Here is a 12,500-nt window from a genome sequence, read left to right as displayed (position 1 = left end):
GCTCCTCTTATCTCTGTTTCTCCTCCTCACTCTGACTCCTCTTATCTCTGTTTCTCCTCCTCACTCTGACTCCTCTTATCTCTGTTTCTCACTTTGACTCCTCTTATCTCTGTTTCTCCTCCTCACTCTGACTCCTCTTATCTCTGTTTCTCCTCCTCACTCTGACTCCTCTTATCTCTGTTTCTCCTCCTCACTCTGACTCCTCTTATCTGTGGACTGTAGTTCCACGTTGATGGAACGAACTGCCTAGTACTACCGGAGCAGGGGCGTCCCTCTCTACCTTCAAGAAGCTTTTGAAGACCCAACTCTTCAGAGAGCACTTCCCGTCCTAACTGGCACTTCGACTAGTGCGTAACTTGCACTTCAGCAGTTACATTCCTGCACTTCTTTTTCCTTTCTAGGTCGTTTTTCTAATTCTTATGTAAAGTAGTATTTATTGTTACACCATGTTTTTTATTGCTCTTAGCTTGACTGTTCTCTCCCTTGTACGTCGCTTTGGACAAAAACGTCTGCTAAATGATTAAATGTAAATGTAAATGACTGAACCTGGCTGCTCTTATCTCTGGAGTGGACCTGGCTGTGAGTGGGTGCCAATCTGTTCTAGAGTTTACATTCTTTCAATTACGAAACATGCAAGGTGTGGCTATTAAATCATGAGACTAATGCTGTAATTCTGTAAACTGTAATGAAGAAAACGTTTTCTACTCGTATTAACTCATAACAGTATAACAGTCTCATTGTGTAACAGCCACACCACGTATTTCTCCACGCCGACTTATGGTTTAATACTATGCGTCTCTGGCAGACCGCTCCACCGGTTGAGCAACGGGAACACTTTTTATTGTAACCCTTTTAATGGGTTTGGATCGGATCAGGGCCAAGTATGTTCCAGAACCGGCTGGTATCTGGGTCACAGTGTTGGCTACTGGCTGGAATGTTTCTGTCCTATATTTACTGACACGGGTCAGCGCCAGACCAGGGCAGGACTGTTCCACCAGCTACTAGCTATAACCTTCCTACGCAGCATATGGTTATAACCCTCCATGTGCTTAGGATGCACTACTACTGGTTATAACCCTCCATATGCTTAGGATGCACTACTACTGGTTATAACCCTCCTATGCAGCATATGCTTAGGATTCACTACTACTGGTAATAACCCTCCTACGCAGCATATGGTTATAACCCTCCATATGCTTAGGATGCACTACTACTGGTTATAACCCTCCTATGCAGCATATGCTGTGTCCACTTAGGATTCACTACTACTGGTAATAACCCTCCTAAGCAGCATATGGTTATAACCCTCCTATGCAGCATATGCTGTGTCCACTTAGGATTCACTACTACTGGTAATAACCCTCCTACGCAGCATATGGTTATAACCCTCCTATGCAACATATGGTTAGAACCCTCCTATGCATTATATGCTGTGTCCACTTAGGATGCACTACTACTGGTTAAAACCCTCCTAAGCAGCATATGGTAATAACCCTCCTACCCAGCATATGGTAATAACCCTCCTATGCAGCATATGGTGTGTCCCTTTAGAATGCACTACTGCTATTAAACATGCTCTCTTCCTGAAAGGGTCTGGAAGAGCTGAAGTGGAAAGACTGCCTGAACTCAGATTTTTTTTTTTGTTGTTGTCTGGATGAGTGTCAGGTAAGGCCAAAGCAATGGAGCCCAGAGCCAGTGTAAAGAGTGGGGAAGGGCCAGACCTTGGCACTGTAGTCGAGCGGCGTTGAACTGGTAGCCCGGGTCACACACACACGTATGCCGTCCACCGGGCTGGTCGACGCAGCGGACCGCACCGCAGATGCCAGGCCTGGATTCACACACACGAGAATCTGAAATACATAAAACACACACACACACACACACACACAGAGAGAGAGAGAGAGGGAGAGAGAGAGAGGGAGAGAGAGAGAGAGAGAGAGGGAGAGGGAGAGGGAGAGGGAGAGAGAAAGAGAAAGAGAAAGAGAAAGAGAGACAGAAAATCACAAAGTTAAAAAAGATTACTCCAACTCCTCTGCATGTACTGTACATCCAGCCAGACTCTGAAGTGTTTTTGGACAAACTATAAAGATGGCGGCAAGGGCAGGACTCCAGTTTGAAACAGAGGAAGTGGAGGAGAGCAGATTTAAGGTGTCTGAGGTCTGATCCTCCTACACTCTTTCTCTCCCTCCTTCCCTCTCTCTCTCCCCCCCTCTCTGTTTTCCTATGCAGACCTATGCAATGATGAGCTGACATGCATCCACCACCTTTCCCCAGCTCTCTCTCTTTTTTTCTAGCGGATCTAAGCGAGGCTTTTGAAACGAGGTCAGAGTCGACTCGAGATGTTTGAGAGATTTAGACCCTGTGGCGGCCGCAACAGTGTCAAATTCCACCGTGCGGTCCAAACTCCACACATTTCTCTCTCCGACGAAAGAAAAAAAAGAAAGAAGAAGAAGATGAGGAGGAGGAGGAGGAAGGAGAAGGGAGGAGAAGAAAAAAATTCCCAGAAATCAGAAACCCAGGTATGTGACAGAACCCTGATCCAGCAGGGGGGAGGAAGGGAAGGAAGAATGAGGGAACGGACTGATGGACGGATAGAGGGATGAATGGAGGGAGAGATGGAGGACAGAGACCACGAGACAAACACTGCTTTGTGTCCCATCTGGATCCTGTGGGACTGGCGCCAACTCTGCCTCAGGGTCGAGACGCCACTGATCAGGCCTACGTCTGCTGCCAAACGGCCCGTCCTCACACCTCCAGCAGCTGGACGAAGCTGTGGATGAAAGCTAACAGGGGTTTGAAGGGTTCCTCTGCCTTCTGAATTCTGAAATGCCATAGACCATAAACTATAGGTGGTAGCTAGGCAACTGAGCCCCTCATAAGATTCTTGGTTCTTCTCCAGTTCCTATGGCATCAGTCCAGGCAGCAAGCCTAAGGGGCGGATGCATTGGTGTAAAGGTGAGGATGGGCCGTCTAGAAGGTCCCACTGGATCCAGGTGGGACACAAGGCAGCATCTCTGCCCTGGTCTCACTCCTCCATCCCTCCCCTGGTCTCACTCCTCCATCTCTCCCCTGGTCTCACTCCTCCATCTCTCCCCTGGTCTCACTCCTCCATCTCACTCCTCCATCCCTCCCCTGGTCTCACTCCTCCATCTCACTCCTGGTCTCACACCTCCATATCTCTCCTGGTCTCACTCCATCCCTCCCCTGGTCTCACTCCTCCATCTCTCCCCTGGTCTCACCCCTCCATCTCACCCCTCCATCTCACACCTCCATATCTCTCCTGGTCTCACACCTCCATCTCTCTCCTGGTCTCACACCTCCATATCTCTCCTGGTCTCACTCCATCCCTCCCCTGGTCTCACTCCTCCATCTCTCCCCTGGTCTCACTCCTCCATCTCTCTCCTCCATCCCTCCTCTGGTCTCTCTCCTGGTCTCACTCCTCCATCTCACTCCTGGTCTCACTCCTCCATCTCTGCCCTGGTCTCACTCCTCCATCTCACTCCTCCATCCCTCCCCTGGTCTCACTCCTCCATCTCTCCCCTGGTCTCACTCCTCCATCTCACTCCTCCATCTCACTCCTCCATCCCTCCCCTGGTCTCACTCCTCCATCTCTCCCCTGGTCTCACTCCTCCATCTCTCTATTTTTGAGCTCCATACGTGCGTATGAGCTTTGAACATACAGCGGTAGGATTGTGGGTCTGTATGTTATATTCAAGGGTATAAATGTACTGCTAGATAAATTAGCTGAATTAGCTGGTTCTCTTCATATGATGTGATGATGAAGTTAGCTGAAGTTAGCAATCTGGTAGCATATTGAAGAAAGCTGGCCTAATATGGTTTCTTTGTAAGGATAGGCGCACTCTACTTCCAAAATAAAGGCGATTTAGGGTGCGAGTGAAAAAGACTATTAACTTAAAGTAGAAAAAACCGCACTCTTAAGCTTGTCTCATTGCTTATTTTGACCAGTTTATTCACAGACGCGTTTCGGCCTAACATGGCTTCTGCCTTCTTGGACTTGTGCACACATTGTGCTGTTTAGGGACTCTGGGATGAATGTGTGGACTTGTGTGTGTGTGTGTGGGTGTGTGTGTGTGTGGGTGTGTGTGTGTGTGTGTGTGGACCTGGCGGTAGAGAGAGCCCACTCCCCCCCCTCTCATTGTGTTTCACTTCATAAAGATCTGATATTTCCATCACCCCTTTGGCAAGCCCAGAGCACACACTGTAAACTGCTTTGATCAGCGGAGTGTGAACAAGAGTGGACACAAACACACACACACACACACACACACACACACACACTTTCCCCATGCAAGGCATAATAAAAGCATCATGTTGCCATTGCACAACACAACGGGGAAAACATGAGCACTGCGCTGACCTTTAGTGAGCTCTTTCAATCTCACTTAAGCCTCTCACACTCAGACTCACACTCTCACACATACACACACACACACACACACACACACACACACACACACACACACACTCACACTCACACTCTCACACTCACACTCACACTCTCACACTCTCTCACACACACACACCCACACTCACACATACACACACACTCTCACACTCTCACTCTCACACATACACACACACACCCACACACTCTCACACTCACACTCTCACACATACACACACACACACACACACACACACACACACACACACACACACACACACACACACACACACACACACGAGCAATGCGCTGACCTTTAGCTCTTTCAATCTCACTTAAGCCTGGTGTGTTAGAGCAGCCACTGTTGAAATCTAGAGGCCATTTTAAATAAAGGTCAGGAGTGTCACACACAGTCATTTATGACACACACACACACATACACACACTCTCACACACACGCACACATTCTTCAACGACTCCACATTACACCGGCGGGTTTTTAGGAAATGGAAGTTGAATACAAAACCTTTGATGTTTGCAGAAACAAACTATTCATAAAATTAACTCTTTCATGGAATTTGACAGTCTGACGTTTGTTGCTGAATGCATTCTTTTGATTGAATGTTCATAACTCAACCGTTGAAGGGTTTACGTATACTCTTGATTGAATGTTCATAACTCAATGGTGTCGGTGTGGGGGTACCTGGCCTTGGGGCTGCTGGTCGGGGTGTGGCAGGGACAGGCAGTGGTCTGACTCCTGATACCGCTGGTCTCTCCACAGGCGTCCGGCTGGTCTGGGTCCGAATGACAGCTAGGGATGGACCAGGCAGAGGCTTCTAATGTGATAATCAATCTTTTTTTTTTTTATCTGATTCAAATTTACTAAGAGACTTCCACTATAGCGCTAATTTGAATTAATAAAGTTAACCTCACGAGAGACATCCTACTGAGATACTGGGACTGGAATGGAACTAGAACTGATGTGAAGAGGTACTAAGACTGGAATGAAACTAGAACTGATGTTAAGAGGTGCTAAGACTAGAATAGCTCTGTTGTGAAGTGGTTCTGGGACCTGAATGGAACTAACTCTGTTGTGAAGTGGTACTGGTACTTACAGGTTCGGTCCCTGTCTGCAGTCTGCAGGGTAGTAGCAGAGCCTCCAGATTGAGTGTGTGTGGGAGAGAGGGGGGTGAGAGAGCCGGTACTCCCAGGCTGTGGAGGCCTAGACTGGGGGGTGAGAGAGCCAGAGCTCCCAGGCTGTGGAGGCCTATACTGGGGGGTGAGAGAGCCAGAGCTCCCAGGCTGTGGAGGCCTATACTGGGGGGTGAGAGAGCCAGAGCTCCCAGGCTGTGGAGGCCTATACTGGGGGGTGAGAGAGCCGGTACTCCCAGGCTGTGGAGGCCTAGACTGGGGGGTGAGAGAGCCGGTACTCCCAGGCTGTGGAGGCCTAGACTGGGGGGTGAGAGAGCCGGTACTCCCAGGCTGCTGTGGAGGCCTATACTGGGGGGTGAGAGAGCCGGTACTCCCAGGCTGTGGAGGCCTATACTGGGGGGTGAGAGAGCCGGTACTCCCAGGCTGTGGAGGCCTATACTGGGGGGTGAGAGAGCCGGTACTCCCAGGCTGTGGAGGCCTAGACTGGGGGGTGAGAGAGCCGGTGCTCCCAGGCTGCTGAGGCCTACTCTGGGGGGTGAGAGAGCCGGTACTCCCAGGCTGTGGAGGCCTAGGGAAGAGAGCCTGGGCCCCCGTGGATGATGAAGAAGAGGACGAGGAGGAGGATGAGCCGCCGGTGGCTGATTCCTGAGGCCTGGTCTGTGGCGTGGCCGAGCTGCCGGTCTGGGAGACCACCGGTGGACCTCCAGTGCCGTGCAGGTCCAGGAGCCTCTGGTTGAACTTGAGGTTGGTGGCGGAGTAGTGGTAGCCTGGCCCGGCCGGACAGATCTCCTTAAACGCCACTGTAAACACACACGGGGAGAACTTAAACGCTGCTCTATATATATATAATATAATATAATATAATATAATATAATATAATATAATATAATGTAATGTAATGTAATATAATGTAATGTAATGTAATGTAATATAATGTTATATCATATAATAAAATGTCATATTATATCATATAATTTCATATCATATCACAAATATAATATACCTACGTACAAAAATATGTAACATTTCTGGCTATTTCTTCTAGCAGTGTGAAACAGCGCAGTAAAAACAGGCAGTAATAGGGGCAGTGTGGGGGGCAGTAAGGGGTTAGGGTTAGGGGGGCAGTAATAGGGGCAGTGTGGGGGGGCGGTAATAGGGGCAGTAATAGGGGGCTACCTGAGCCGAAGTAGGGACAGGCCTCGCACCTCCTCCCCCAGGCCTTCCCCACTCGGCTGCAGCAGCAGATCTGCTTGGTGATGTTCTTCAGGATGGGCAGCGTGCAGGCGCCGGACGCCAGGATGCGGTAGCACTGGTCCTTCTGCTCCGAGATCACATTATGGGCTGCAGGGGTCAAGTGTCAAAGGGTCACATAAGGTCAGAGTGCACAGACAGGAGGACGGCTGGCGTCGTGACGACTCCCGCCCTGGTCTGGTGCTGATCCGGTGGGTCAGGACCAGGTCAGGGCCGGTTCGGTTCCGAAGCTGCCGTCTAGGCGGGTCTCAGCCCGAAGCCCAGGGGCCGACATGTCGGTTCGGAGTCAAAGGAGGACGGATGCGACACAGCGCATGCAAACATACACACACACACACCCACAATGGCGTTCCACATAGACCCGTTCAGCCGCTCAACACACACACACACAATGGCGTTCCACATAGACCCGTTCAGCCGCTCAACACACACGCACACACACAATGGCGTTCCACATAGACCCGTTCAGCCGTTCGACACACACACACACACAATTGCGTTTCACATAGAGCCGTTCAACACACACACACACACCATAGCTATCCACATACAAAGCCGTTTAGCCGTTCAACCCACACACATACACAGAAACACACACACACAGACACACACACACGGACACACACACACACACACACATGGCCTGAGGAACAGAACTAATTCAATATTTACTATTAGAGCGGATGATTAGAGAGAGGCAGCTGGACTGGAGCATAGTTTGAGTAAACAAAGGCTTTTATCAATAGGGCGCGGACCACAAACCACTGAGGACCGTGACAGGAGGGCCTGGGGAGGAACATCGGGGACAACTCAGCTGTCACACGTTACCATGGCAACATGTCAAGAAAATAAACCAGAAACACCTAAAAAAAAACACACACACAAATGCCTAGGTCATGACAGCATGAAGTACTTCATAAGGTTTCTAAATTGAACCTCTTTGAAGATATCAATTTTATCCAATAATCTAATAAAAAAAAATCAAAGGCCGTTCCCTTCTGTTCCTGTCAGCTGGTGTTCCGGGGCCTGAGTTGAATCATTCAGTATTGGGTCGCGTCGGGACACAGATGGGTTTTTATGTTGGTGTGTGCAACAAATCCAAATATGATTTCTGAGGGGTGGTGGCGTGAGTCAGAACACTTGGTCCACAGGCCTGTTTATTTTGTGGAATAGTTTTGCATTACTCTGCCCCTAAACCCCTACACTTGGCTTTGGAGATGGTGCCTGTGGTCGCAGCAGCCTGCTCAAAAAGTCCTTCCATAAATGGTGGCCTGAGAACAGTGCAGTGTGGCATTAGATGATTCTAGAACATGGCTGGCCTGAGAACAGTGCAGTGTGGCGTTAGCTGATTCTAGAACATAGCTGGCCTGAGAACACTGCAGTGTGGCGTTAGATGATTCTAGAACATAGCTGGCCTGAGAACAGTGCAGTGTGGCGTTAGATGATTCTAGAACATAGCTGGCCTGAGAACAGTGCAGTGTGGCGTTATTCTGGGAGCTGCTACTCTAGACTGGACAGACCTGATCTGAAGTGGAAGCACATGAATAACCTGAGGCTGTCTGGGGGCTAACAGAGAAGCGCACACGCACACTTGCACACACACGCACGCACGCAGGCACACACAGACACACACACACACACATACACGCACGCACACACAGACACACACACACACACACACACACACACACGCACACACACACACAGACACACACACACACACTAATAAAGGACATAAAAAGAACATTACAGACATTACAGATGACACCATCATGCTTGGACCCAGTAGAACACAGCACAACAGCAAACTGATTCAGGCGTCAAAGACAGGATCACACAGGCTTATTAGTGTCAAGCCAGGAGAGCAGACACACACACACACAATGCATATGTGCACGCACACACGCACACACGCACACACACAGACACACAGACACACACACTCGGGGACACCAGCACAGGAACTTAAGGTTAAGGAGTTAAGGAGCTGAGACGGACTCCTTGTCAACTCCTGACAAACCAGGCCTCGGCCAAGACAAGCAGGATGCAGCAGCATTTATGAGAGAGGGATATGCATAATATACACTCACACACACACACACACAATCACACTCTCTCTCACACACACACACACACACAAACACACACACACACACACACAGGTTCAGAGGTCATGGCTCTGATGTCTGCAAGCCAGAGGTCTACTGGAGATGCCAACAGGAATAAGCGCATGGAGAGTCAAGAGGAATGTGTGAGTGTGTGTGTGTGTGTGTGTGTGTGTGCGTGTGTGAGTTTGAGAGTGTAAATTATATTTACATTGATATATGATATTTAATCATATTTTTATGTCTATACTTGTAATCCTTTAAATGTGTGTGTGTGTGTGAGTGTGAGTGTCCTGTGAAACTCCAGACACGCTCTATTCCTATGATTGCAGACAAGCAACCAGCAGCAAGCATATTTCAGCACTGGCATCATCGACCCCCCCCCCCCCCCCCCATGCCAACCCCCCATGCCACACACACACACACACACACACACACACACCGACCACCTCCGCCCCATGCCAACCCCCCATGCCACACACACACACACACACACACACACACCGACCCACCCATACTTACAGACACATAGCCCATGTGAGGCGTCCAGTAAGTATCCAGGCTTGCAGATGCAACTGTAGCTCCCGCGTGTGTTCACACACTTCCCATTGTCACAGAAGCCTGGCTGTGAACACTCGTTCACATCTACACCAGACAACACACACACACACACACACACACACACACACACACACACACACACACACGGGTCACTGGAGGTACTGGCTTCCTGCTCGAGCATCTACTGGCAGGCAAGCAGGGGTTTGTGTGTGTATGTGTTTGTGTGTGTGTATCTGAGTGTGTGCTTGAGTGAGTATTTGTATGTACTAGTGTGTGTGTGTGTGTGTGTGTGTGTGTGTGTGTGTGTGCGTATGTAACACACCAACATGATATGATAAAGCTTGCTGCAGACAGGGGCAATGGGATTGTATGAGTTTGGGGAAAAAAGATGTTAATAGGGTGAGAGTCCATGTGTGTCTTAGACAGCAGAGGCCCAAGTGCCTAACGCCACCATGACAGTAGCTCTGGCCTCACCATACCTTCAGAGAAAGGCATGTGTGTGCTTCAGTAGATGTGCCTAACGCCACCACGAGAGTAGCTCTGGTCTCACCATACCTTCAGAGAAAGGCATGTGTGTGCTTCAGTAGATGTGCCTAACGCCACCACGAGAGTAGCTCTGGCCTCACCATACCTTCAGTAGATGTGCCTAACGCCACCATGGGAGTAGCTCTGGTCTTACCATACCTTCAGAGAAAGGCATGTGTGTGCTTCAGTAGATGTGCCTAACGCCACCACGAGAGTAGCTCTGGCCTCACCATACCTTCAGTAGATGTGCCTAACGCCACCATGGGAGTAGCTCTGGTCTCACCATACCTTCAGGGAAAGGCATGCGTGTGCTTCAGTAGATGTGCCTAACGCCACCACGAGAGTAGCTCTGGTCTTACCATACCTTCAGAGAAAGGCATGTGTGTGCTTCAGTAGATGTGCCTAACGCCACCATGAGAGTAGCTCTGGTCTCACCATACCTTCAGTAGATGTGCCTAACGCCACCATGGGAGTATCTCTGGTCTTACCATACCTTCAGAGAAAGGCATGTGTGTGCTTCAGTAGATCTGCCTAACGCCACCATGGGAGTAGCTCTGGTCTCACCATACCTTCAGGGAAAGGCATGTGTGTGCTTCAGTAGATGTGCCTAACGCCACCATGGGAGTAGCTCTGGTCTTACCATACCTTCAGGGAAAGGCATGTGTGTGCTTCAGGAGATGTGCCTAACGCCACCATGAGAGTAGCTCTGGTCTTACCATACCTTCAGGGAAAGGCATGTGTGTGCTTCAGGAGATGTGCCTAACGCCACCACGAGAGTAGCTCTGGTCTCACCATACCTTCAGTAGATGTGCCTAACGCCACCATGGGAGTAGCTCTGGTCTCACCATACCTTCAGGGAAAGGCATGTGTGTGCTTCAGTAGATGTGCCTAACGCCACCATGGGAGTAGCTCTGGCCTCACCATACCTTCAGGGAAAGGCATGTGTGTGCTTCAGTAGATGTGCCTAACGCCACCACGAGAGTAGCTCTGGCCTCACCATACCTTCAGGGAAAGGCATGTGTGTGCTTCAGTAGATGTGCCTAACGCCACCATGAGAGTAGCTCTGGCCTCACCATACCTTCAGGGAAAGGCATGTGTGTGCTTCAGTAGATGTGCCTAACGCCACCACGAGAGTAGCTTTGGCCTCACCATACCTTCAGGGAAAGGCATGTGTGTGCTTCAGGAGATGTGCCTAACGCCACCATGAGAGTAGCTCTGGTCTCACCATACCTTCAGTAGATGTGCCTAACGCCACCATGGGAGTAGCTCTGGCCTCACCATACCTTCAGAGAAAGGCATGTGTGTGCTTCAGTAGATGTGGCCTAACGCCACCACGAGAGTAGCTCTGGTCTCACCATACCTTCAGTAGATGTGCCTAGCGCCACCATGGGAGTAGCTCTGGCCTCACCATACCTTCAGAGAAAGGCATGTGTGTGCTTCAGTAGATGTGCCTAACGCCACCACGAGAGTAGCTCTGGTCTCACCATACCTTCAGTAGATGTGCCTAACGCCACCATGAGAGTAGCGCTGGCCTCACCATACCTTCAGGGAAAGGCATGTGTGTGCTTCAGTAGATGTGCCTAACGCCACCACGAGAGTAGCTCTGGTCTTACCATACCTTCAGGGAAAGGCATGTGTGTGCTTCAGGAGATGTGCCTAACGCCACCATGGGAGTAGCTCTGGTCTCACCATACCTTCAGGGAAAGGCATGTGTGTGCTTCAGTAGATGTGCCTAACGCCACCACGAGAGTAGCTCTGGTCTCACCATACCTTCAGGGAAAGGCATGTGTGTGCTTCAGTAGATGTGCCTAACGCCACCACGAGAGTAGCTTTGGCCTCACCATACCTTCAGGGAAAGGCATGTGTGTGCTTCAGGAGATGTGCCTAACGCCACCATGAGAGTAGCTCTGGTCTCACCATACCTTCAGTAGATGTGCCTAACGCCACCATGGGAGTAGCTCTGGCCTCACCATACCTTCAGAGAAAGGCATGTGTGTGCTTCAGTAGATGTGCCTAACGCCACCACGAGAGTAGCTCTGGTCTCACCATACCTTCAGTAGATGTGCCTAACGCCACCATGGGAGTAGCTCTGGCCTCACCATACCTTCAGAGAAAGGCATGTGTGTGCTTCAGTAGATGTGCCTAACGCCACCACGAGAGTAGCTCTGGTCTCACCATACCTTCAGTAGATGTGCCTAACGCCACCATGAGAGTAGCGCTGGCCTCACCATACCTTCAGGGAAAGGCATGTGTGTGCTTCAGTAGATGTGCCTAACGCCACCACGAGAGTAGCTCTGGTCTTACCATACCTTCAGGGAAAGGCATGTGTGTGCTTCAGGAGATGTGCCTAACGCCACCATGGGAGTAGCTCTGGTCTCACCATACCTTCAGGGAAAGGCATGTGTGTGCTTCAGTAGATGTGCCTAACGCCACCACGAGAGTAGCTCTGGTCTCACCATACCTTCAGGGAAAGGCATGTGTGTGCTTCAGTAGATGTGCCT

At 50.1% G+C, this 12,500-nt stretch overlaps 1 protein-coding gene across 2 annotated transcripts in view; it reads right to left on the bottom strand.

Annotated features, from left to right (window-relative positions):
- LOC105899717 (latent-transforming growth factor beta-binding protein 4) overlaps window positions 1-12,500 on the bottom strand; it is a 58,708-nt gene that overhangs the window by 31,186 nt on the left and 15,022 nt on the right. Inside the window, exons 4-8 of one of the 2 annotated variants that reach the window (XM_031573967.2) lie at window positions 9,436-9,558; window positions 6,734-6,898; window positions 5,521-6,357; window positions 5,109-5,216; window positions 1,722-1,850 (exon numbers count right to left, since the gene is read on the bottom strand). In XM_031573967.2, the coding sequence (XP_031429827.1) occupies window positions 1,722-1,850; window positions 5,109-5,216; window positions 5,521-6,357; window positions 6,734-6,898; window positions 9,436-9,558 (1,362 nt within the window). The remainder of the gene's footprint in view (window positions 1-1,721; window positions 1,851-5,108; window positions 5,217-5,520; window positions 6,358-6,733; window positions 6,899-9,435; window positions 9,559-12,500) is intronic. The other variant, XM_031573968.2, reaches the window with a different exon arrangement.

Source organism: Clupea harengus, chromosome 9 (assembly GCF_900700415.2).
Source record: "Clupea harengus chromosome 9, Ch_v2.0.2, whole genome shotgun sequence".
NCBI classification, from domain to species: domain Eukaryota; kingdom Metazoa; phylum Chordata; class Actinopteri; order Clupeiformes; family Clupeidae; genus Clupea; species Clupea harengus.
The sequence above is the reverse complement of the archived record's forward strand: the minus strand, read 5'-3'. Positions and strand labels throughout refer to the sequence as shown.